This window comes from Neomonachus schauinslandi, chromosome 3 (genome assembly GCF_002201575.2).
Source record: "Neomonachus schauinslandi chromosome 3, ASM220157v2, whole genome shotgun sequence".
In the NCBI taxonomy this organism is placed as follows: Eukaryota; Metazoa; Chordata; class Mammalia; order Carnivora; family Phocidae; genus Neomonachus; species Neomonachus schauinslandi.
Genome location: NC_058405.1, coordinates 73,711,641 through 73,739,609, shown reverse-complemented (window position 1 = coordinate 73,739,609; position 27,969 = coordinate 73,711,641). Strand labels below are relative to the sequence as shown.

At 38.6% G+C, this 27,969-nt stretch overlaps 1 protein-coding gene across 2 annotated transcripts in view; it reads right to left on the bottom strand.

The window, feature by feature from the left end:
• Positions 1-720: 720 nt before the first annotated feature.
• The window catches only part of USP12 (ubiquitin specific peptidase 12), a 48,038-nt gene continuing 20,789 nt past the window's right edge, over positions 721-27,969 (bottom strand). Inside the window, exons 4-10 of one of the 2 annotated variants that reach the window (XM_044913213.1) lie at positions 27,005-27,190; positions 19,174-19,406; positions 13,309-13,385; positions 13,112-13,195; positions 9,281-9,478; positions 5,554-5,632; positions 721-3,916 (exon numbers count right to left, since the gene is read on the bottom strand). In XM_044913213.1, coding sequence (XP_044769148.1) covers positions 3,815-3,916; positions 5,554-5,632; positions 9,281-9,478; positions 13,112-13,195; positions 13,309-13,385; positions 19,174-19,406; positions 27,005-27,190 — 959 coding nt within the window. In that variant the 3' untranslated portion in view covers positions 721-3,814. Of the gene's footprint in view, positions 3,917-5,553; positions 5,633-9,280; positions 9,479-13,111; positions 13,196-13,308; positions 13,386-19,173; positions 19,407-27,004; positions 27,219-27,969 lie in introns of both variants that reach the window. The other variant, XM_021678248.2, reaches the window with a different exon arrangement.

Sequence of the window (27,969 nt, the reverse complement as noted above, 5' to 3'; positions counted from 1 at the left end):
GGTACGAGAGGATCCCATGCGGGCATGGGATTGCAGGTGCCGGGGTACACATGGAATGCTGTTCTGGGACAATCTCTGGATAACAGAAGCGGTAAATTCGCAGCCAAAGCAGTACGGCAGTTGCCCAAGCGTATCCAGTTGAACTGCAACAACCCAGGGGTAAGGGGCACCGTGTCTGGGCAGTCAAAAAAACCTCATCTAATGTTTGACTCCCCAAAACGTAACCATTAAGAGCCTACTGTTGTCCTGAAGGCTTACCGATAGCATAAGCAGGCCATTAACACAGTGTGTCTATGTTTTATATACTGTGTTCTGACAATAAAGCTAGAGAAAAGAAAATGTTAAGAAAAATCCTAAGAGAGGGGTGCCTGGGTGGCTCAGTCGTTAAGCGTCTGCCTTCGGCTCAGGTCATGATCCCAGGGTCCTGGGATGGAGCCCCGTATGGGGCTCCCCGCTCGGTGGGAAGCCTGCTTCTCCCTCTCCCACTCCCCCTGCTTGTGTTCCCTCTCTCGCTGTGTCTCTGTCAAATAAATAAATAAAATCTTAGAAAAAAGAAAAATCCTAAGAGAAACTACGTTCACAGTACTGTATTATCAAAAAAGATCCACTTACAAGTGGACCCACACAGCCCAAACCTGTGTTGTTCATGGGTCAACCCTTCTTCTAATTCGCAAAGACATTTTACGCAAAAAGGAAAGAACACACTTAAAACCCCACAAGCACAAATAAACCAACTTTAATAGATATTATTTTGTATTTATATAGCGCCTTCTTCAAGAACCTTAGATGCTTTACAGACATTATACCTAATTAATCCCCACAACAACCCTGTGAGGTAGGTATTACTCCCATTTTACAAGATAGGGAGACTGAAGCACAGAGAGGTTAAGTGACTTGCCCAAGGTCACACAGTTAAATTCACTGAAGAGCCAGGACCTGAGCGCCTTAGCCTCCCGGCTCCCAGTTAAATACCTCATGAGAGAATCTTTAATGAAAAGTATCCTTAAAGAAAGTATCAAGAGTAGTATGTTATGAAAGTGAGGTCTTTCTACTGCCATCACGGAAAAGAAAAAAAACCCGATACTGATGGTTAAAGGCAACAAGACCCATATATTACACATTTCCTTTTTTTCCCTTTTCCTGAAGTCTCACGGCCCCCATCTTAAGCAATCTTCTAAAGGTAAAGTTTCCAAGACAGAAGCCATATGACTTAGCAGTGAGACTTAATTTAGAATATTTACTTTCAGTTACGATAATTTATAGAAATTTTTATTCCAATATACAAAAAATATGGGACAGCCATCCCAACAAACATGTACATGGTTAGAGAGCAATCAGCCACCATTTACAACCTAACCCCGCCCCTCATTTCAATCACAGTCAACCAACATACAACCTCACAATGCTTTCTACATGGGTCACTTCTCTTACTAAATACCTGCATTTTTTTTCCCCACCCCTAGCCCTATGTTTTTAAAGTATAATGAGTTTCTGATAAGCTTCAAAACATTTTATGTAGATGCAGCTGTACTAAGAGTAAAAAGGAAATTGAGAACCATCACCCCACAGTCCCTCCCCTGACAAATCATACTATTAAACACGGTGTAGATGTGAACAGTGTGTGACTACCAAGGAACTCAATAAAAATGCTAGAACTTACTTTAATATGAAATTTAACCTTGCTTTTACTGTATTTTCTTAAATGCAAAATGTAGAAACAAACACAGCGTCGTATTCCAATGCTGTACCTCTATGCAAATGACTTCATCTATCTCTCTCGTCCATGCTGTGGCCTGACTCAAGTAAAGACTGACTCAGCCTCACTTTGCGTCTCTCTGCACTGAACGCTGCAGAAACACAGTCTCGAATTCCAAGACAATTTGGATTAAGCCCTCAAAATAAAAAAATGTATCCACTTCCACGTCTGTGACCTTCCCCACATTCTCAGTCGTGATTCTCTGTGCAATGTTGTCATCGGGCAGGCTACGTAATTTGTATAAACCCACTCCAGCCAGCGTAAGGCTTTAGCGACTATAATCTTAAAAAGCAAGTTGTCAAAATACATCATCATTTTCTCCCAGCGCATCTGCTTAAACAGCCCGATTAGCCAAATGACCCTGTTAAAGATCAGTTCATGGAACGAATAGGTGAAGTCATTTCCTGAGCTAAAAGATACAGATAATAAATGTTAATAAATAGCAGCAGACAAAAATTTTTTTTTTTTCATATTCAACAGTACTAGTAAAAGAAGTTTAGAAAATTACAGCAATTAAAAAAAAATTACTGCCTAAAAGGATTTAAAGAACATCCAAGGCCTGGTCGCTATTATTTTGAATATATATTCAATCATTTCCTGCACGTTACATTTGGCCACCGTCAGACAACTTACTGATGCGTGGAAAAGTGTCGACCGCAATGGTTCACATACGTTTTACATTACATATATCAATTCTTAAAACTCCCAACAGAAGGAAGTCTTAACAAATGCAAAGTGTAATTTCTCAACACTCTTCCAGTAAGATTGGTAAAGATGGAGGAGGAGGGCAGGGGGAGAAAAGGACTTGCTCGGTGTGTTCCTGGACTGTGTCACAAACACTTCGTCCTCGTCGGGTTCGCGGCGAGCCTCGTGGGCTGCTGGGGTTCTGACACATTACTTCTCTCCAGGGTAAAGAATGACATTTGAAAAGAATGTAACTTGCTATGACACCAATTTTCCAAACACGGCCTCAACCTGACACGTGAGAGTGCTTAAGACTTCTCAAGACTGATGCACCACCACGGAGCCACAACTTCTTTGTCGTCCCAACCGTGACACGGAATTTTGGATAGTTTTTTGTGGTACTGAAATTAAAGCTGAATAACTGATTTATAAACTATAACAAAAGGACAAATATTTAGCCAGAGATATCAGTTCCTCCTGAAAAAGAATATTTACCTCCTCTCGTTGCAAATTTTTCTTAAGGTATCCTACAATTTAAAATAGAGCTTAAAATTCGCCTTAAAAATAGAAACAAACAAAAGGACTAGTTAAACTGACAAAAACTACTAAAAATATGCTCAAATTTACTGACAGAATCATGGGCACTTCACACAATACTTAGACTCTACCAGTTTTAAGTAAAATAAATAAGAAAAAAAAAATTATAATTACAAAGCCAGTCTTTCCCCTTGGGGAAACAAAAAGCCACTTTTGACCAATTGTTCCCTACATATACATATACTGTATATTATTATAAGCTTCTTCAGAGAAGCAAAACATATTTGTCTTCCTGACACTGGATTCTAGTGATCTGTTAGTTCTTACATCAGGAAGGCAACTGCAAGTGTTGGGCCCAAATGAAGTTCTGGTTTACGCTTGAAAAGACCACCGAATATTCCTTCTGTGTATCTTCAACACGGGCAAATTTACGCAGTGTGTTCAGTATGATCTCCTTAAATGATCAATACAACCTAGCACGGATTCCTAGTCTTTCTACTGCACCCCAAGGAGTTCAAATCATTACTGGTGCAATTAATAGAGAGAAATGCATGTCAATTACTGGAAGGCTGTTTTACAAGAGGAGCTGCTATCTCTGATTTCACTTCCTTGTTGTGTGGAACTGCACAGACAGCATGATACCTGAGCAAATAAATCAACTACCATGATAGGAAGAGCGTGTTAATCCATAGTCTTTGCTTTATTGTGTGCAAAGTGTGCTACTGCCCCCTGAGCTTCCTGCATTTCTCTTGTCTTGAAAAATCAGTGCTTGATCCTTTCCAAAATAACCAGAGAAGAAATGAGGCAGAAAGTATCTCTCTTCATCATGGTCCCTTCTCAGTCCCGAGACTGATAGAAAAGGATGTAACCAGACTCAGAGTTCTTTGAGATATCTGATGTCAACCCGTAGAATTCTTCAATAGCTTGCGCATCTATTTTCTGTGAGGCAAAATGGAAATATTAGTACAGAAATGAGCTCTTCAGTCCAGTAAAGTCTTCCACATTTCTTAGAATCATGCCTTTCATTTTCTTGTTTATAAAACGGCTCTGCACAACAAACTGAGGGTTGCTGGAGTGGGGGGTGGGGTGGGAAGGATGGGGTGACTGGGTGATAGACACTGGGGAGGGTATGTGCTCTGGTAAGCGCTGTGAATTGTGCAAGACTGTTGAATCTCAGATCTGTACCTCTGAAACAAATAATGCAGTATATGTTAAGAAAAAAAAAAAGAAGAAGAAGAAGGTAGCGGGAGGGGAAGAATGAAGCGGGGGAAATCGGAGGGATAGAGGAACCATGAGAGAGGATGGACTCTGAAAAACAAACTGAGGGTTCCAGAGGGGAGAGGGGTGGGAGGATGGGTTAGCCTGGTGATGGGTATTGAGGAGGGCACATTCTGCATGGATCACTGGGTGTTACACGCAAACAATGAATCATGGAACACTACATCTAAAACTAATGATGTAATGTATGGGGATTAACATAAGAATTAAAAAAATAAATAAATAAAAAATAAATAAAACGGCTCTGCACAACGAGAATGGCTCAAATTAAAAAGACTAATCATGCCAAGTACTGGTGAGAACGTGAAGCAAACAGCGCTCTCACACATAGCTGGCAGGAAGGCAGGATGGGACAGAGACCTTAGGGAAATGTTTAGCATCATCTTCTAAGGCTGAACATACAAATACCCTTTGATCCAACAATTCTATTCCTAGGGAACAGAATTACCTGAACTATATGAAACCACCAATTCCCAACCATTTGTGACCTGTGAAAATGGCAATGTCGTATGGTCCCATCTAACATACACCCAAGAAAAATGAGTGCATATGTCCAGCATTAGACAAGGGTGATCAAGGTAGTTTTATTGATAAGAGTCGGTAAGAGACGAAAAGGCAAATTTCTAACTTGTTATATTCTTACAATGGGAAATTACACAGCAATAAAAAAGAACCACTACTACAGGCAACAAGAATGAACTGCTAGATACAAAAGAAGTCATACTGGACAAGTCCATTTATAGTCAAACAGAGGCAAAATTTATCATAATGATAAAAGTCACAACACCGTGGGTTCAGAGGACGGTGGGGAGAGGGAAGGAAAGCTGCGAAGACTGACCAGGAAGAGGATAAGGGGGCTTACTGTAGGGTGTGAAAATGTACTGTACCTTGATCTGGAGAGTGGTTACAGAGTGTGTGTGTATGTGCACGTACATACATGTGTGTGTGCACACTCACATGTAAAAAATTCAAGTGTTGCTTAAGATCTGTGTACTTTCTGTACGTATGTTACAGCTCAATAATTCTTTTCAGACAATGAAAGATTTTCTTTAAACTAGCTCTCTTATTGAAAGCTTTTCTTTGTTTTACTCTAAGCATTTTGAAGGTCACCTGACCATTCAAGCATTGGGATTGGCTGTTGGGGAGTAAGAAGTAGGAATCTGACTACAATCTGAAGACCTCGACATTTGTCCAATATTTATCACCTGTGATATTCACAGAATGAGAGGCTGGGAGAAAAAAGAGAAGAGTAAAATAAACAACTTTGAAGAAAAATAAGAAATTCAGGAACTACTTACTTCTACAATGTCGTCATCAAACAACAACCAAAAATCATGACTCTTAACTATTGCAATATAATGTCCTCGATTGGGACCACTAAAACAAAGAGAAAGAGAAGTTAGTTTTACACAATGTTTATTAATATCACTCTTCTATGTCCTCAACTTCATGTTCTATAAAGGAGAATAACTGAAACCGATAAAAATACTCCTTATCTATTCTTCCCCAAAATATCAAGCTACATTGATGTGACTTGGCATTCAATTTTATAACCAAATAATTAGTACTCTACTTTGAGAGCTATAACCAGCATTCTATTTATATAAAGCTATGCTATTAAAATTATTTGTTGTCTTTGTAATAATTTAATTATAATTTTTAAAATAATTTTCAAATTTGCTTCTATGAAAAATTTAAATAAATTTTTTAGCATTTGGGGGGGGATGATAGAGGTCACAGCCCCCTGAGTTTAACTACAGAACAACACATGTAGAATTTTTTTTCTAAGTCTTATTCCCTTGGCCACAGTTTTTCTCTTGAGGAAAGATACCATACCATGTGATGCCTAAAAAAGCAAAGATATCACATCTATAGTTCTGAAATCAAGCCTGGCCTTCATAAACTTCTTTAAAAACAAATGACATTTTGTTAGTATTATTAGTGCTATTTTTAAGTACCTGGATCTTAGCACCACTGTAATTCTTAGAATTGCCTCTGCATCTCATTTTAAACAAATCTGGAATAAAGAAATCTAGAAATGCATAAAAATGCAGGCGGGATTATTTCTTTTCAAAAATATCCTTTGCTTTATAAAGGACATGGCAAAGATTTTAACCTCTCCCAGCTGAAACATGACTCATTATAAAAGCTTCTATAATTCTTTATTAAGTTATAATTCCATTGTAATTATTACATTATAGAATTTGAGATAATTTTCAACATACACTGCTGTTTCTGGTGAACAGCAAGATCAGATAACAGAATCAGCAGCCTCCTGTGTGTCCTTGTCTCGGCCCCTCTGACCCTGGCAAAATGACAAAAACAAGAGTACCTCTCTTTTTCCACAGAAGAAAATGCCTCACAACTTTTTTTTTTTAAAGGCTTTTAATGCTAAAATAAATTTAAAAATAAAAACTAAAAAATATATATATATTTTCCCCATTTCTATAGGGTTCATCTAAAGAGTCTTGTGTTTTATAGTGAGAGGGTTAAGAATTTTTATTTTTATTTTTTTTTTAATTTTTAAGGTGGTGAACATAAAGAAAAATCAGAAAGGCTGAGGAACAGAGCCTGAGAGGGAAGGAGACAGGTGGGCTGAGGGCCGGTAGGTGTAAGACTGAAAAGGGTAGGCAGCTGTTTCCTCTGGCAAAGAGGTAGTCTGAAGAACAAAAGACAAAAGTTAATTACAGGGGCGCCTGGGTGGCTCAGATGGTTAAGCATCTGCCTTCGGCTCAGGTCATGATCCCAGGGTCCCGGGATCGAGTCCCGCATCGGGCTCCCTGCTCCTTGGGAGCCTGCTTCTCCCTCTGCCTCTCTCTCTCTCTCTCTGTCTGTCATGAATAAATAAATAAAATCTTTAAAAAAAAAAAAAAAGTTAATTACAGAAACCAGTAAGATGAGGAAGGGCTGAGGCTGATAAACTTCTACCTAAGAAAACCGTGGATCAGGGACTTGCATTCTGAACATGAGACATGCTCAGTTCAGTATGTATGAATGCCTCGTGTGTGCAAATAACTGTGCTGGTGGCTGTGGGGATTAGAAAGGCACCAACAACTTCCTGCCCCGAAGACACCGTGAGTACAGGAGAGAGCCCTCCCAAAACACAATACAGGGTCCAACAGGATATAAGTTGGCGTAGTGCAAGCCACAGACCTCATCCAGCGAGAGAGGAGAGAGGAGAGAGCAGGTGGGAGGGAGAGGCCTGAGGAATCGAGGCTGGAGATGGGCTGAAAGGATCACACATAATCATTCTGCAAGCACCTGTTAGAAATCTACCAAATGCCAGACATTCAGGAGAGAGAACGCGGGAGCTGGACTGGCCCAGGCTTGCTAACAATGAGCATCGTCCACAGGTGAAGGATGCGGGCAAAGTACACCCTTTCTACTCTCACCTGAAACAGAACTATGAGTAAATCTGATAAGTAAAAAATAAGATTTGAAAATGTTTTTAATCTTTGTTAATGGACAAATCATTTCCTGTTTTAAGAAGTGCCTGTTCTCATAACGGAAACGGACCTACAATCTGATAAATACTAAATACGGTAGCAGTTATGTGAACACGGAGGCAGGGCACCAGATGGAGCCGGGTTGGAGAGAAGAGCACCCAGCACGGCTTCCAGAGAGGCTTCTGGAGAGGTTTAGAGAGGCCGGGAGGGGAGGAAGGCAGGGGGGAATCACAGTGAGAGAAGAGGAGTAAAGAGTCGGGGAGGGGGCCCCGATTGTGATCAGGAATCTCAGAGTTCATGGTCTTGTGAGTAGAACAATTCCAAGAACCCTAGTATAATCTAAGTAGAGTGAAATAATAACTGTCCCCGAATTTGAAGAGGCTAAGGAACAGTTAAGTTAGGACGTGAAAAGGTAATATTATGATGTTGTTATTGTTAAGAAAACAGTAGCAGCAGCTAAGTGATTTGCATTCCCCCTTTAACCCTAATGCCACAGCGAGGTCGGTAATATGATTTGCATTTTACACAAGAGAAAGTAGACACTCGGGGAGTACTGTGTGAAGTCACACCAGCCCTAAATGGCAGGACAGAACCGAAAGCCAGGTTTCTCTGACTCTAAAACCTCTGGTTTGAATCACTCCACCAAGGTTAAGTTGTCTGGTAAGGTTTTCCTCCATTCAGAGGTCTCCAGCCTTCCTTTAGAACAGGATGTTCCAAGCATGGAAAAGAAAGATTACTGCTGAGGATGGAAGACAAGGAGGCAGGCTGAAAGGGACAGTGGAGTTACAGCAAGGTTACCACCCAGGCTGTCCTTACATTTTCTCAACAGAAAGCTGGGAGGGGCAGCTTAAGGTGAGAAGGCCAGGGACTTTTTTCATTGGCTGAAACATGCTGTTAGTACAAGCTTCCGCAAGCCAGGGGGAAAAGAGCGAGTGTCTCTCTTTAAATTGTACAGGAAATTCTAAACAGTCAATGAAGACTGCATGTTCCAAATAGACATTTTCACTGTGTGATGCCCCTGTAGTTTTGAGAATTTTTTGAGCTATTTTATAAATGCACATATATAGAATGATAGATAGCACACTAAACTATCAAAATAAACATATTGATTGATAAAATCAGAAAACTTGTCTTTAAAGATTATTTCCAAAGCCATTTTAAATTTTTTCATAACCACTGTAATGATGAACATATGCAATTAATCTCAGAAAGAATTTATTTTGCAAAATCTATTTAGGCATCATTTTTACTGAAAAGAAAAAGAGGAAAAGAAAAAAGAGATGAAAAGAAGGGAGAAGAAAAGAAATGAAATAAAAAGAAAATCTAAGAGGTCTTAAAGTTCCTTTAGAGTAATATTTACAGAGTAAGAGTGAAAATCAAATCTGGGCGATAATATTTCAATATATAAAAGTGTAAGGAGGAAATGATAAATGCACTGTATCTGAAAGATCCCATTTTGCAATCAAGTTATCCTGATGCTAAAGCCCCCGGAAGGTCTAGAGTGGAAGCACTCGGGCCCATCCTGAACACCTGCCCCCGGACAGAGACCCTCGCCCGCGCGGCCCACAGTTGCAGTTACCTTCCACAGTGAACCACCACGGCGACAAGGTCGTACATTCTGTCAGGGTTGGTCGCATCACCAGAGGTGTTAAACAGACGAAGTTCTAAAGGAAAAACTACCCGATAAGACAGTTTTGTGTATCGATGAAGTTGATCCATGTATTTAAACCTCTTCAGGTGTAGGGCTAGAATCATGGGCAGTTTTTTAACTTTCATCCTATTCAAATAAACATGAAAAAAAAAAATTTCATGAAAGGCACTCATACCATGTCCTTAAAAGAACTATCAAACTTTATGATTCCATTAACAAATAGTTCATGGTCGGTTTTAATAGCCCAGCACTGCCCACTTTTGCATATTCCTACCAATTATTTTTATAGTGGCAAAGGAACATTCTGAACATCTTGACTATCCCACCCCACCCATCATCACTAAATGACATAATTTGACTTTGTACTCCACGGACGGCTTCAAAGTAGATGGACCAGCATCAGTCCTTTGTTCAGAAATCCTTATTCTGAAATACAGGCCCCTGAGGATCAGGCTAACTGCACATGAGGCCGACGATGGGTGGAAGAAAACCAATTCCTTACAGCTGCTAACTCCTTTGGACGTGAGTGCAGACAGTCATTTGTTCTATCGGTCTATATAATTCAATAACGGATGGAGAACAGGACAAACGATGAGAAAGCATTAAAGACCATTCTGTGAAAGGTGTTTGCCAGAGATTAAGAAATAACTCCATATCAAGAATGATGACTACATGTATTCTAGAAAGGGAGTTAATAACCTGCAAATCTAGGAGATAAATTTTTAACTGGCTATCTTCCACATTTTAAATAATCTTTAGTATGCCCTTAAATGCCATTTCTCCCTGATACGACCTCTGCACTCCTACTTCATCTAACGACAGTTTATTCTTCTGAAGGTTCAGCTCACGTTATAACCCCTGGCATAAGGATCTCCTCCCTTCAATCCCCCATCGGCACTTCACGGATTGTGTGTGTGTGTGTGTGTGTGTGTATAAAATATTTTGTGTGTGTGTGTGTATAAAATATTTTGTGCTTCACGGATTGTGTGTGTGTGTGTATAAAACATTTTTTTTGTGTGTGTGTGTGTACCATTGATAACACCATAAAATATTTAGATGATTATGGGTCTTTCTCTTCTTCTGGGATCTGAAGTCTTGGCAGGTAGAAACCTTTTTTTTTTTTTTCCCCTCATTATATTTCTCTATCGAGCAACATGCCTGGCACATGACAGATACTTGACAAATGTAGCAGAACCGAATTCTATATGTGTTCAATGAAGCATAACGCTTTTCATAATTAAAAAATGAAATTTACTAAGCCATTGCCTCTAATGAAGTGAAAACAAAAATCATTTTGTAGCATTTACTAAATCTGCATCCTACAAATCTTAAATGTGGTGGGCAGCTTATTATCTCAGAAACATTTACTATTCTACCCTGGCCTTTGAAAAACATTAGCAAGAATAAACAGATAGTCATTCCTGGAAAGAAATCTAGCAGTATACAAGTCTTTATGGCCTTTGCCTCAGGAATCCCACTTATAGAACTGAAATATATCATCTCAAATACAAGACTTCTGAAAAAAAAAATTCACTTCTAGGGTTATTTTATACCGTGAAAAACTGGGAAAGTCCAGGAGACAGGCATATCACAGAGATATTGTGCGTTCAGTTCCAGACCACCACAGTAAAGTAAATATCGCAATAAAGCCAATGAGGTGAAATTTTTGGTTTCCCAGCGCATACAAAAGTTAGATTTACACTATACTGTATCTATTAAATGCACAATAGCTCTCATTCCATCTCCCCGGGGACATCACTTTGCTTTTCCCTAGATGCTTTACCCTCCCATTGGGTAACAGCTTATGGTTGTTTCACCTACATTTACCAAGCTGGTATTTTTCCTGGGCTGTGCTATATATAGTTCAACAGGTGCGCCATATAAAAAGGAATCTATGTGCAGATAAATTCTGTATGAAGCTAGATAAGAAGATAAATTTCTCCTATTCTGTGGGTCCTCTCAGAGTCTATAATATGAAGCATGAATAAATAATGAAGAGGAAATTTTATTATACAGAAAATTCATTTGATCATGGAATACTTATTTTCAATTTCGTTGTGTCTCAGGGAACAGAGAGGCCAAAGGAGAGGAAAAGAGGTGGGGGAATGGGCAGTGGGCAGAGCAATCAGAACACACACATATTATCAGGTAAGTTCATCACCTCATACGGGCACAGTCTGTGGTACCCCCAAACAATTACAATAGCGACATCAAAGATCACTGATCACAGATCAGCATAACAAATGTAATAATGATGAAAAAGTCTGAAATACCATGGGAATTACCAAAATATGACACAGAGACATGCAGTCAGCAAACGCTGCTGGAAAAGGGGCAGTAATAGACTTGTTTGCTTCACGGATGTCATAAACTTTCAAGTTGTAGAAAACACAGTATCTGTGAAGTGCGATAAAGCAAGGTCCACCTGTACCTAGCTTATACAAACTCCTTTATCCAAGAGGGAATCGTCATCAGCTCATTTTTGAGACCAGCATGGACCTGATACCAAACTCTGACAAAGGTATAAGAGAATTACAGACTAATAATACCCCTCATGGTATTTATTTCAAAGATGTGAAAATCAAGACAACATTAGCAAACTGAATCCAGCAACATATAAACCTCACTTGGTGATGATATACTAGTTCTACTAAATGAAATGACGATGTGTTTTCCTCAGGTTCTTTCTAAATAAAGACCAGTAACTGTAAAAATGGAAAGATGCCTTTATATTTCTAAATTAGCAAAATAATAATAATAAATATGTAAGGGGCATCTTAAAATATTAGTATAGCATGTTTATCCTCCTGAAAAAAGCAACCTTGCCCCCTAAATTTTCCAAGAAATTTTAGATCTCGGCAGAAAACTTACGCTTATCAACAATGTGATTTTTAAGAAAACATGAGATGAAGCCCAAGAGGGACAGTCTATAAAATAACCTACAATTTTCAAAAGTGTCAAGATTTTTAAAGTCAAGAAAAGACTGTTCCAAATGTAAAAAGACTAAACAGACATGAATACTAAATGTAATGTGTGTTTCTGGACTGGATCCTTTTGTTCTATAAAGGACATTACTGGGACATCCATGCTAATGAAGTAAGTTCCACGAGAACAGTTAACGTGTTAGTGTTACTTGCCCCATGTGGGTGAATATGGCAATAGGAAAACTTCCTCATCGGTTGAAAATAGCCACTCAAGTGTCCAGGATCATGGGACATCATATCAGGACCTTATTTTCAAGTGGTTTTGGGTAAAAAAAAAAAAAAAAAAAAAAAAGGCATTCTTGGTACTGTTCATACAACTTTTCTTTGAGCTTGAGATTATTTCAAAATGAAAAGTAAAGTAACAAGAATGATGATGACAATTCCATTCTTTGACACCAAATACCAAATAAGAGAAGGTACAAGATCCTGTGTAGGATTAGCAGAAGCTAGGGTAGGGGCAAGGAAAGGATTTTCCCCCTTCTCTCTCTTCACCAAGAAAAAGTTTACTTAAGCAGGCAAGCTTCAAAGTCAAATATTTTAACTGTACTGGTTTATGACTCTTAAACGACTTTTACTAAGTGTAGAAAATCACCAAAGGTTGCAGAGCTGAATATTGTTTATCTAGTAATAACTCAGTGAGTCTTAATTACTTAATGATAAAATTAGGAATTTTTACTCAGTGTAAATTTTCAGACATCACTTTCAGCTGGAAAGGCCCATCTACAACACCCACTGCCGGAGAATCACTAACAAATTTTTAAAAACGCTGAATTACCGTTTGTGTGCTTCCTGTTTGCTGCGACATTCTTCACAGTAATATTTGTATTCACTGCACAGAGTTTCTGTGTTGCTGAAACCCCTGCGTAAAATTCAAAATAAATTTATTTTGTCTATACCAGAAAACCGTGTATTCATTTAAAAATACTCTAAACCAAAGATATTCATTAAATTTCAAAATAACTCTCCAGTTACCTTAAGCAGTGAGTGATCGATGTGTTTTGTTCCACGTCAACAGAAAGGTCTAAAAAATCTTCATCTTTGCTGCTTATCTGTAAAAATAGGGAATTACCTTTGATTTCTTTAAATACCAGTAAATCACTGCTCTGAAATGACAGAATTAAATGCATTCATTCTCTTACTAGTCGTAAGTACATGAAGAATTCACCTTCCCCGAGTTCAAAAGAAATCTACCGAATCTGGATTATCCAAAAGGACACTGAGTAAATGACTCTCAACACACGTACAGATTAAACAGCAAAGTGCACCTGTGACTGATTCCCTTTCTGGCAAAGGATAGCACGTGAAATCCCATTACTTTCCAAAACCTCGGTATTATGGTAAAGCATGAAACAAACTGCCCATATATACTAATTCTTAAAAAAAAACACAGGCTAAGACTGAATGGGGATGCTTGGCAAAGGGCATCAACCTGTGTTGTTTCATCATTCAAGGAAATCATTTAGCCTAAAATGCCAAATTACAATCTTCATTGAGGACCTTCTTTAATCCTTCTCCAAAAAAAAAAAAAATCTAATATAAAGTTCTGTTTGAATTATGGGCAAACCCTCTGATAAAAAAATTCAAGTTATTACTTAATTCATTTGAATTGGATTAGGACAGAACTTCAGACATCGATTTTCCTAGTTCTTTCCTTCAAAGACTCTATGCTTAAGGTGAGCACACAACAGGAGATCTCGGACTGTGCCTCTCACCCACAAGGGCTATACATCTGGTGTAGTAAATGCCTTCCTGCCTCAATAGTGCATCAGTTTTATAAGCTCAGTATCATTAACTTGTGACAGATTATGTGGCTGTATCAAAGAGAAGTAGCTGGGAGTACCATGTATGCACGGCCTAGGGGCACCACAAGATAAGTGATCTGGGTCTCAAAAGATTCAGTGAAAAAGAATAAGAAAGACAACACAGAGAGAGGAAAGGGAATGTGAGGTGCTGAGGAAAAAGAATCAGCCCAGTTTTGGAGGAAGGAGAGCAGGGTGGCGAGGGACAGTATGGTAGAGACAGGCTAACGGCAGACTGAGCAGGGCCTTATATGTAAGCTAAAGAGAAATAAAGATTAAAGAGTCTGGTTGTTTCTCAAAATGAGGTTTGTGGTTCTCAGGCACTGCCTCAGGGGTCTTCATTTTAGATTCCCATCTTTATTATAACATAAAAAATTTGACATAAGGATTGTTCTGGATCATCTGGATATACCTGAGTTACTACGTTTGGGTTTACAATTGTGTTGGTACTGGGAAACCACCAAGTGGGGCAGTATTTAACTTCTAAAAGTGTTTGTAAACACGTCTGGTTGTTGTTGGGACTCCCATGTTCTAAGGTCAGGTCACAGCCAGGATGTGGGAGCCTCAGTAAAGAAGTGTAGGCTGGAGATGTGGGTGGGGAGTCATGAGCACAGGTGGTAAGGAAATGGAACATGATCCTCCCAAGGCAGAGTGAAAAGCAGCCCAAAATGAAACCCTGGAGGATGCCCACATTTGAAGAATAAACAGCAGAAAAGGCATGGGACCAGAAGAAAGCACCAAAGAACAAAAGAACACAAGAAGAGGGTGCTGTTACAGAAACCCAACCTCCTACCAAGTGGGATATTTACAACTGCGTTACTAAAATCTGCCATACAAATACTGTCTCCTCCAAGAAGCCCACTCTGAACCTTCACAACTCCTTCCCACTCCCTTATTCATCTTCTGCCAGCCTCTACCCATCTTCTACCTGGCATAGCCGGTACCCAAGTATTTGTGCAAAACTAAATGAAGAAGTGATATATATTCACTCTGAGAAATCCTCAATTTCATCCCTCTAGCTGAAGTTGATAAAGGCATGGTACTAATGATCATTTCCTGAATCTGCAAGATGATGATGGAGATTTTGAGGAAATATTCTCAAGTCATACCGTTAATTCTTGGGAGACTATCTGCAAATATATATTGTTGACCACAGGAGGACCTAGTGAAGAATGGGTGGAAGGATCACTATCCATCCATTACAAATAAAATTAATAAATATTTGAGCAAACAAGGATGGGTGATATCACCTTCTCCATCTAATCCTCACTCCCCATCATCCTCAGTAAACTTCAAAGGCCTTACACCATAGTATCCCAAAGACCTCCCAAATCTACTATGCCAGCCTCACCTATTACTGCATTTCTCAACATGCAATGCAAATTTAACTATTTTCTCTTTTATTGAAGAGGATAAATTACACATATCTTCTAACACGGACCAAATTCCATCATACCAAACATGAAGCAACTGCCAAATTCTCTGATTATACCTACTATTCCAACTGAAATACTGCTCTAATAATTGGACAGTATATTTATTTCCTAAAGCTTAGAACTCAGCTACAATAAAATTTTTCTTTATAAGATGTATCTACAAAACTTCTGTTGAAATAACTGGAGTTGGTTAGATTGAACAAATATGAGTACTGAGACCAATTCCTGTCATCAAACATTGCCCAAATTCTTACTACAATTAACTAATGGCTGCAGCAATGAGCAACAGTCCTTACTCTAACCCAAAAACATCTTCACGGGATGTTAATGTATTCAAACACTCAATTATACCTCTTTCACTTGATGTGAGAGAGGGTCACCAATAAAAATGTATTTCCACAAGAGAATTTTATTAATTTATGACTACTGTGTCCTTCATTAACTAAAATCACACTACTGGCAACAATCATTTTCCAAATGCCTGGTTATAGTGGAAAAGATCAATGCATAATCAACAGTCAATAGATCACTCATCGATACGGGTTATAGTTCTATTTAAAGACCCTAACTTTTTATTCATGGTTGAACCAAAAGGGTCACCATCTGCTTTAAGAGATAGAGAGAAAGAAACCACAATACTATTTACATTAGCACCAAAAACAAAAACCACACTTACCTATATAAACATAATAAAATAAGTACAAGATCGACATGAGGAAAACTACAAGACGATTTCTTTCTAAATCAAAGAAGATGTAAGTAAGTGTACAGTCCATGTAAATGGACAGTCAGATTCAAGACTGTCAAGATGTCAGCTCTTCCCAACTTGATCTAGAGATTCAACGCAATCGCCTTTGAAATCGCAGCACACTGTATTACGGGTAATAAACTAGTTCTAAATTTCGTATGATTCCATAGTGTATATGGAGAGGCAAAAGGCCCAGAGAAGACAAAGCAATAATCATCAAAACTTGAAGGCAAGTTGTCCTTCAACAGTGTCCTTCAATAAATGAATGGATAAACTGTGGGATATCCACATAATGAAATATAATTAAGTGATAAAAAGAAATGAGCTTTATAAAGCTACAAAAAGACATGGAGGCACCTTAAATACATACTGCTGGGGCGCCTGGGTGGCTCAGTCGTTAAGCGTCTGCCTTCGGCTCAGGTCATGATCCCAGGGCCCTGGGATCGAGCCCCGCATCGGGCTCTCTGCTCAGGGGAGAGCCTGCTTCTCCCTTTCCCTCTGCCTGCCTCTCTGCCTGCTTGTACTCTCTCTCTCTCTGTCAAATAAATAAATAAAATCTTTAAAAAAAAAAAAAAAATACATACTGCTAAGTGAAAGAAGACAATCTGAAAAGGCCTCATACTCTACGATTCCAAATATACGACATTCTGGAAAAGTCAAAACTATGGAGGCAGTAAAATGATCAGTGGTTGCCAGGGATTTGGGGAGGAAGGAGGGATGAATTTGTGAAACACAGAGTGACACTACTCTGTACGATACTGTAATGACAGACATGTGTCACTATACATTTGTGAAAATATACGGAACCGAAGAACAGACAACACTAAGACTGAACTCAAATATGAACTACAGATTTTAGTTAATAATGTATCATTACTGGCCCATCAACTGCAACAAATGTACCTCATTAATGCAAAACGTTAATCATAGGGGAAAGTGGAGGAAAGGAGAGAGATATTTGGGAACTTCTGTACTTCCCACTCAATTTTTCTGAAGTCCATTAATTAAAAAAAAAAAAAATACAGTTTCTTAGTAGCCTCCACTAGTGTTTATTTATCTGATTTAGTCAAACAAGTAACTATGCCAGTCTTCCAAACATCTATAAAACATCTGTCTTATTTTCTTGCTTGTGAATTCTCTTTTCCAATGGACGATGCCACTCTTCTAAGCTATTAAAAACTAGTCATAGAACCATCATAGTAAAACTGGATCAGGCAAAAAAAAACCCATCCATTTAGTGGATGCTAAATCTCGGGGGGAGATTTAATGAACAAGATATTTGTGTCTCCCCACAGACAGCCTACTAGTTACCAGGGCATAAAAGCCAGTCATTATCAATCGGAGAAAGTGAAGAACACCTTGAATGAGAGATCAAAATTAATTTCACCAATGAGAGGCAGACGGATATCGTGTGCCCGGATGTGAGACCCTGAGAAAGGCACAACATTAACTGAATCACTCCAGCCAAGAATGCATACCTGCATCTCAGCAGAGGGAAACATCAAACTCAATATGAGAAATGTTAGATTTTTTTTAAAAAAAGACATATTCTTTAAAAATGTAAATGTCATAAAAGACAAAAACAACTATGGAAATGTTCCAGATTAAAGGAGGCTAAAGAAAACACGACAAGTATATGCAATGCAAACTACTAAACTCTAAACTGGATCCTGTGCTGAAGGGAAGACAGGCTGGAAAGGGTATGTTGGCTCCACCAGCAAAGGTGAATAATGGGGGGCGCCCGGGTGGCTCAGTCGTTAAGCGTCTGCCTTCGGCTCAGGTCATGGTCCCAGGGTCCTGGGATCGAGCCCCGCATCGGGCTCCCTGCTCGGCGGGAAGCCTGCTTCTCCCTCTCCCGCTCCCCCTGCTTGTGTTCCCTCTCTCGCTGTGTCTCTCTGTCATATAAATAAATAAAATCTTTGAAAAAAAAAAAAAAGGTGAATAATGGATGCCTGATCTTTCACTCCTCAAATGAGAAATGAAGTAACAAGGCAATGATACAACAAAGGGACTGGGCTATCTGATCCCACATAAAATCCATTTTCACGCTTCTTCCCTACTGCTCATCTTCACAAAGTATCCAGCAAGTGGGTACTTCCCCCACTTGAGTGTACACAGTATGCTTTAGTTTTTATTCCAACAATAAACATAATTGTAGGGAAAGGGAAAACAAATTAATGTACCTCCCTAACCTGGAAGTTTCTTATGAGCTTAACTAAGACACAGACATAGAAACATATAATTTCCAGAACATGGCTCTATTGCTTCTTATACTGAAATAAAATCAAATACAGTTGACCCTTGAGCAATGCAGAGGTTAGGGGTGCCGAAACCTCCTACCCCCGTCCCCGCAGTCGAAAATCCATGTGTAACTTTTGACTCTCCAAAAACCTAACCACTAATAGCTTTCTGTTGACCAGAAGCCTTACCAATAACATAAATACTTGATTAACACACATTTTGTATATGTATCGTAGTATTACAATAAAGTTAGCTAGAGAAAAGAAAATGTCATTAAGAAAATCATAAAGAAAATACATTTACAGTACTATATATAAAAAAATATTCCACAAATAAGTGGACCCATGCAGTTCAAATGCCTGTTGTTCAAGGGTCAACTACAGTCCAAACCGCAGTAAGTATTTTTCTGTCACCTCAGGTATTCACTGTTAATAAGCAGCATTACAAAAGAGTATACAGAGTCCTTTCAACAGACAAGTACATCTTTGATAATTCATTTATACTATACCTAAGAAATCACAACCTTCACGTTCATCTCTCACACTCATCCTCAAAGAACTTTTAATAAAAATGAATTAAATCTGCTCTACACAAAATTTTATGACATACTTACAGTTTCACAAGTAAGACATCTGGTTTCATTTGTCAATGTTCCCTGAAAAATCTCATGAACCCACGTTGGGTCTGGTGTGCTGTTGTTGTTGTTCTCACTGTCAATATTACCGTTAGGTAAACGGCCATTTTGTTTTTCCTGCTTTCTTTCTTCTTGTAAAATATCAGCAATTGTATTTAGTAGGTAATTTAAGAATTCATGGGCATCTTGCTGCATGTAGTTATCAAAAAGCTCTAAAAATAAAAATAGATAATTACTTCAGACTTAGTAACTTGATTAAAACTAAATTTAAAACAAATATCCAATATTCTATCAGAACTAAGTACAAACGTTTGGTATTGTCAGTCATGTACAAGAAATAGATTAGCTTTCACATAAAAATATGACTGAACTTGGAGAAAAATACAGTTAAGATGAATGAGAATCTTCTTTTTAAAGCAACAATACTAAGTGATCCATGAGAAAAAGGCAAAACTTTTAGCCTCATACATTTATACAATATATGGAAGAGATCAAAAACTACTACTTTTTATTAGCTCATCTTATTATTCCACAATGATTAAAACATGGCAAGTTTTATTCTTTATTTGTTTGACACAGCAAGCTTTAAAACAGAAGCTGGACAACCTCTTGTCAATGCGAAGCCAACTGGGTAAGAACTACACAGAAAGGTTGTGGAAATGATGATGACGGGGCCATGCATCCTAGGGACTCAGTCAGAGGTGAGGCCTGGAACCTGGGACTTTCAAAGTTCCTCCAGGCGACTCTGATCTGCAGTCAAGTATAGGAAACAAGGGTATCACAAATTATCTCTTCAATCCAGATAATCTCTAAAATGTGCGATTTTATAACTCTATGATTCCCTGTCACTATACAAATGAATAAATATCACGGAAAAACAGTCACGAACACGAAGTGCTTTATACCCCGAGCTTGACATTACACAACCTGAAACTGAAAGGTAAGGACTTCACAGGCAGTATCCCATGTGATTTTTGAACAACTCTGTGACACTGTTATTGTCATCTTCCAAATGAGGGAATGGGATCAGAGAGGGAAAGTCATGCTGCCGGGAAGTGGCAGTCCGACGCCGCAAGCCGCATACAAAGCAGCGTGCCAGGGAGACCCAGCCACTCAACGGCCCCTGCGGCTTGGCCATCCAGCACACACAGAAGACAATCCGCTCAGCAAAATGTTACCTTTAGATCCTCGATGCACATTTAATACACTCCAGAAAGATTACAGCTAACATTTTTTAAATAAAAGGCAAATTAGGAACAAAACTTAGGGAAGGTCTAAGATAAAAAGAACAAAACATTACATTTTAGAAGAGCTACAGTTATGACTGCATAAAATTAAGTTCTGTGCATTAGAAATCATTGAAAAAGTTAAAAAAAAAAGTAAAACAAAAACTATTAACATCTTCAACACAGAAAGAGCTTATACAAAAGGAAATACAATGGGTGGAAATCAACAATTTATAGACACAAAATTCAAAAGGTTAAGAAACATGAGAAAACGTTCACCCTCTCATGGTAATCAAAAAAGGCCTTGATTCTGCAGTCTGTAAAATGGAACACCATCTTCCTTTGCAAAGGGACTGTACAAATAGAATGGGAACAAGTGAAAATGGGGGTACAGTCAAAGAAAATAAAGACTGATTTTTAATCTTGGTGTCAGTAAGACCTTTAAAAAGCCTCAGATGTAAGGTGCAGCTGCTAGAGCAAGACTGTCTGGATTCCTAGGATGGTTCTACCTTTAATTACGTGTATGTCACAGGCAATTTATTTAACCTCTTTCTTGGAGTTCAAGTCAAACACAATAATATTAACGCAGTTAGAGCCACACTTCATTTCTATGCTGTAAGTAAGCTTGTCCTAAGGGATTTGATTAGCCTGAAACAAACCCCTTATGTTATTTTTTAGAACAATAAAAGCCCTGGGTCCTAAGAGATACTGCATTAGCCTATGTGGACTTAACATCTAACTGATGATAATTTGGTAGTGTGTGTGTCCAGTGGTTTTTGCCCATGAGGGATAGATCCAAGCACTGTGGACACCATTCCCCGTCCCCTATTCCCAGCAAAAGTCCGTGTGTCACTCCCGACCGACACTGTGACACAGCTCACCGCAAAACCTCCTGGCCGTCTACTCCATCTCCCCGAGACCAGACCAAGTCACGCTCAGAACTTTTAGATGGTTCCACCACTGGACTGGTCTAGGCCAAGGCTGGGATAACTGAAGTCAATTACCTTTCACTTTGCCTCTCAATGCAACGATACTTCATCCCTGAAAATACTAGTCCACCTCCCAACCCTACTCTCCCATCCTCTACTACTTTCAGTCGTTTATTGTTCCTTATTTCCTTCCTCATCGTTGGGATGTTCTTCTTTCTCAACCCTTTCTGCTGTTCCCTCCAGAAACCACTTTCTGTTCTAAACTCCCCATCTCTTCAACCTTTGGCATTTCTGAGCTCCCTGCAGCCACTTCTCAATCATTACCTTTCCTTTGCATATGAAAAACTCGCCCTCAGTCAAAAAAGCTATTAAGATCTTTCTGTGGTCACCTGCCAACTTCCCCTCACCCACTGACGGCCTGATTCATGGTCTCTCTGTCCATCCCAACTCCCTCACCAACCCTGACACTTTGAGTGTCGGGGCAGCTTCCAGAAGGGCACAGGACACCCTTAAAAGTCCCCTTTTCATCTCTCACTCACCCATCCCCAGGTCACAAATCTAGAACCACCCAGGTCTGCTAAGATAAGAACTGAAAGGAAATATGCTAAAGTTGATTAGGGGGCTCAAGGAAAATACAAACAAACTGGAAAAGTCAGGGAGGAATCTAAAAGGAAGGATAATGGGAGAGGACCAGTAAAAATATTTTATCAACACTCTAAGGGCCTAGTTAAAGTGAGATATGAACAATTCATTGAGGTGGATCTCTATCTGCTGGCTCAACGCCACAGTCTAAAGTAGTCTCTTTTCCACTAAATCAGGTTTTTTATAACCAAAGTTTTAAAGAATACATTCTCGCCATAAATATTTAAAATAAACTACAAAATTAAAAAAATAACTAAAAAGTTCTAAATAAAAAAATAACAAAGAAGTCTCATTTTTTTTCCTGTTTAAAATTATTTTAGCATCTATGCATGTCTTTCAAAATAATTTGTAAAGCAAAAATGTACAAACATTTTTGTTTTTTTAAAAACTCGAAACATCTTTTTTTGGATGTTCTTTTAACACAGAACAATGACTTCACATTCACAAATATACCTCACCTGACTTGAATGCTCCGGAAATAAGATGTAAAGTAAACCAGAAAATACTCTTTTTAAGCATTTTGTTGAAATATTTAAAACAATTTATACTCCATTTTCTATAAACACAGTATGCTGAATGTGCCAGACTCTCGCTGTGCCTAAGAGTAGCCAATACAGATTTAAAAACTTCAGCCAGGACCACATAAACATCAAAACAACATCAACTAAATGGCCGCAGACAATCCCCATAAACTGTATTACATTTAATTTCTAAAATCTTGGTTTCCTTATGCTTTGCTTTCTTCTCTGCTAAGTAGCATGATGGGAAAGGTGGACTTCAAAGTTGCTTTGGCAAATTAAACAAATTCACTCATTCATTCACTCACTCATCAAATATTTAGTAAGCACCTACTATGTACCAGGAACTGAATTATGTGCTGGGAATACAATGGTGAGCAAAAACAAATGGGATCCCTCCATCATGGAACTGACAGTCTAGTGGGAGAGACAGACAATTTCATTATTAAATAAATGTATATGAAAGGTATAAATTATTGAAGTCCTAATATAGCTGCAACATTAACGCAAAAAAAAAAAAACTAAATCAATGCTTAAAAATGTTATGTGTTCTTCATAATTCAGAAATAGGTAGCTTTCATTAATACAAAAAATCTTTCGTGCTCTTCTGGAGAAAAAGGATTAAAATGAATATGGGAAATTATTCACTCAAATCTACTTAACAGGTATTATTTGTAATTATATCCTCACTTAAGGAATACCCATCCTTAAATATATATACTATTAATATCTACATCACCTGAAGCATCGCGATGTACATACAGGTTTCTTGAGAATAAGGGTCTTTTCTATCTCATTCAGTACTGTATTCCCAGCACCCAGAACAGTCCTTGCCACACATTTAGATGTGCTTGACATTTTATGAATGAATGAATGAATGAATGGGCGAACAAATGAACTACCAAATGAACAACAGGGGCTGAAACAGCTACAATGACATGAGAATAAATCTGGCCCCAGACAACAGTGTGAACAGGGTGTGCCGCGAAGACTCGGTGACTCAGAGCCCACAGCTACCCGTGCCAGCTGATGCGACTTTCAAGCCCACCGTAAATGATCCCAAGCTGAGTCACTACTAGCTAGCACAGAAGTAGATCATCAGTCCAGGTTTTAATTCTTCCACAGGAAGTTAGCAGTGGGCAACAGAGGGCTTCCGCTTCATTTCTTACCTACATTAGTGAAGCAGCCTCCTGGCTGGTCTACCTGTGTGTACTCATGCGGCCCATGCCCACTCATTCCCACCACCACACCACCCAGCAACCAGAGGGATCGCTTCCTAATGCAGATCAAAACACATCACCCACCTGCTCAGCACCCTCCAATGGCTTGCCATGGCTTTCAAAATAAAACCCAAGTGCTAGGCCCTTACCTTTTTTCTCTATCTTCATCTTACTCCACTCGAGCCACATTAATTTCCTTGTCATCCTTCAAGCACTCAGGGCAACTGCAATTTCTATTCTATCCGCTTAGAACGATTTTGCCTGAGACCTTTCAATGGCTTCTCCAACTCTCTGAACTAACATAACCTACCAACTCCCTTTCCATGCTTAATTTTTTTTTCATGGCGAGAATACATTATTTTATGACATGATTGTTTGTCTTCTCCCCTAGTTTATGGCACTCAGCAGAAGCTAAATACATAATCATCAATTCAAACATTCAACTAGTTTCCCATCATCAAGGATAACACATTTATGGAGCAAGTGTTTTTATCACACTGTAAAAGTACTATGCTACAGTTCTCATATGCTATGATTAGGTAACATGAATTAAAATTTTGAACACAAAAATCCATCACTGAAATTAAAACAGATTCTTCCCAAGTAATATCAAAATGGTTAGTTATATAAAGTAACAGTGTTGAACACAATATGGAGCTAATATCTACTGAAAATATAAAACATGATGTTTACAGCATACCATGGAAGAAAACTGATTTAAGAACTACAGTCCAACAGTGAAAGTTAGTGGAAATTCTGAAATGGGCAACATCCGTTTCTTCCAGAGATTAAAAAAAAAAAAAAACCTAGCAAGCATAATCTCAGAAGGAGAGTTAAGCAACGGATAACCCATTAAATCCTCTTTAATTTGTATGCTCTCCTCTACAAAATTATCAGGCAAAAAATCAAAAGGCAAAACTGTATTTCAAAACATAAAAATGTGAGCAACATCAAATAATAAACATGTTTTTCCATTAAATATTGTTTGAGGTATAGAAAAATGAAACAAAACTATGAGAAGATAAGTTTGGACTATTCATTCTGGAATCAAATTTCATTGAAAAAAATATTTAAGAAGTCTACTGTATATCAATTTACTCTGCCTAAACATATAAAAAATTTTCAGAAAATACTGAATTATTAAAAAATAATAAACACAGTAAAAACATCCCAGCTTTGCCAAGCAAACATATAAAGCCACACATACACAACTTTCAAAACACAGTAACTTGAGCTCTGTGTTCAGCATGACTTAATCTAAATTTAAAAAGTCACTGCACACTTAAAGATCATGTTGAGGGCCACATGCATGTACCTCCACCAAAATTCACTTTGAAACCCTAACCCCCAGTGTGATGCTCTTTGGAAATGGGGCCTTGGGAGGACCTGCAGGTCTTGAAGACTGGGATTAGTGCCCTTTTTTCATGACAGACATGAGAGAGCTTGCTTCTCTCTCTTCACCAAGTGGGGACACGGCAAGAAGGTAGCCATCTGCAAACGGGGAAGATGGCCCGCATCACACTGAAGCTGCCAGCATGTTACTGTGAGAAATACACGTCTATTGTTTAAGCCACCCAGTCTGTGGTCCTTTTGTTACAGCAGCCCAAACTAAGAGCACATACAACATATTAAAGAATAAGGTCAAGGGGCACCTGGGTGGCTCAGCGGGTTAAGCGTCCGACTCTTGATTTTGGCTCAGGTCACGATCTCAGGGTTGTGAGACCAAGCCCTGCATCTGAGCCCTGTGCCCAGCTCCACGCTTAGCGGGGAGTCTACTTGAGATTCTCTTCCTCTGCTCCTCCCACCCCCTCAAATAAATAAATCTTTAAAAAAAGAATAAGGTCAAGAAAAACGCACTATTAACTGAAAAAGAAAATAATGCGTATTCTGTGTTTCATGTTTCTGATGCTGAACATTTCTAAAATACTAACAAAATCACTGAGAAAAGATGGCACATTCAATTACCATGCTCATGAATTTTCTACCAGGACAAAATTCTTGAAATTTCATGCCAATACAGACAAAAAGACTGAGAGGACTTGAATCACTCAGCCGCATTCTAACAGAGCTGTATATGGTGTTCTTAAAAATAGAAGATACTACAGATTTATAATTTAAGAAAGATGTTTGGCTTTGATAGGGAAAACATAAAAAAATGTATTTTTGTGAATAAATGATAAACTGCTTTGTATCTGTATACGGAGGAAATGAATAAAATCTTTAACACGTGAATCAGCTTCAAGAATAAGAGCCTGTCGCCATATTATCTCAGTGTCTCCTTACATTTCAGGAAACAGATATGACCCAGGCTTATCTCAGTTCATGGAATAATGAACACTGTCAACTCAGTTAAGGACAGGATTATTCAATGGTGTGTTTAATAACCAATCTTAAAGACTTCTCAAATCTTATTTCTGTGGGCATCTTTTGATAACAAATCAAACTAAAAATATCACTCAATTTTATTTCTACAATGACTAAAATGCCTAAATCAAACAAAACACAGAATTCTACATGTTATTTAAACCCCACTTGAATTTTTCGAGGTAACATACCACACTAGACAGAATATGGGATTTAGATGTCAGGAAGATGTGCGGGACCCTGACAAGCCATTTTAACTTCTCTGAGCGTCCACTATCTCATGTAAAGTGAGGTAATAACATCTGACTTCTGGGCTTGCTGTGAGCATTAAACAACATTTAAGAGAGAAAAGAGAAGTGGGGCTTAATCAGTAACTAAAGAAGGGGGTGAGTGGAGTTAAAACCACTTACCCTAGGCCAAAAAGTTTTATTGTTCTGGCTCTTTCCCTGGAGTATGACTCCTGGAAAGCTTTTTAGCCTCTGTTCTTTGCATGGCTAAAATGGGGAAAATAACATGCTCTCTAAATCAGGGCAGTGTAAGGATCAAAGGGGTCAACATACATGAAAGAACTACAAAACAAATAATGCGGGGTGGGGAGGGAACCCAACTACATTCTCAACAGAAAAGCCAAGCAAGCAAAAAAAAAAAAAAAAAAATCATTTCTCATTTCCTGGCATACAGAATTTGGTCTTTGTAGAACATACTTCCAACATTAATCACACCTCATATTAATTACTGCGTGACTACCTCCTCACTAACCTAGCACTTCCTTAAAGGACGTCAGCTTTGGTTTTTCAGTGGCTAAAATACTTTCAGGCTTAGAAGATGCTCGGTCAGTGCTTGCTGAACTGTAGTGTGCTGTATTTACCCTTTCTGCTAGGTAAGAATACATTCAGAAGTAGAAGAATTACCATTTTCCTTCCGTAATCTTGTTATGAACTTCTTAGGAGGAATCACCCCAACCTTCTTCTTCTGAGTGGCTATGCTATGGAAGAGGTCTGCTAGGCAGGTAAGAAGGTTCTCCTTCTTCCTAGGTTGGCTCTTGTATGCTAGAACTTTTTCCCGAAATGGACGACAAAAATAAAGTGCTTGAAGAACTGAATTACAGTAGCAGGTATTCCCAAACTAGAATAGAAAAAAAAAAAAATCTTGTTAAATTTGGGGCAACACATTTTCAAGAGAAAGAATTTCCATGTATAGTTAAGAGAACAGAGAGGAGATAGGGAATTTATGATCCTCATAAAAGGTATCTGAGAGTAGAAATAATTATTCTGACTGCAAATCTGCCATTTTAACATTAAACGGATGCTCTAGGCATTGGTTTCAGGTTAAAATTGAAGGAAAATATATGCAATAAATTTGGCCTTCATGAAAACGGATTTAAAAATTCTCTGTAATTTTTTTCTTTTTCAATTCCCATGGTTACATTCTGGATATTAAGCATTTCATATATTATACATTTTAAAATATAACTCTCAAAAATTCTTTTAAAAAAACACAAAAGTGAGGTTTCCTATCAGATTCTTAAGTGCCACTCAAAAAATATAAACAAGGGGCGCCTGGGTGGCTCAGTCGGTGAAGCATCTGCCCTCGGCTCAGGTCATGATCCCAGGGTCCTAGGATTGAGCCCCACATCAGGCTTCCCTGCTCAATGGGGAGTCTGCTCCTGTCTCTCCTTCTGACCTTCCCCCGCCGCTCGTGCTCTTTCTCAAATGAATAAAAAATCTTAAAATAAAATAAAAAATAAAACCAAAAAGCGAAATAAAATTAGATCCTCTGAAATGTTAGATTAAAAATATCAGGGGCGCCTGGCTGGCTCGGTCAGTTGGGCTCCTGCCTTCAGCTCAGGTCATGATCCTGGGGTCCTGGGATCGAG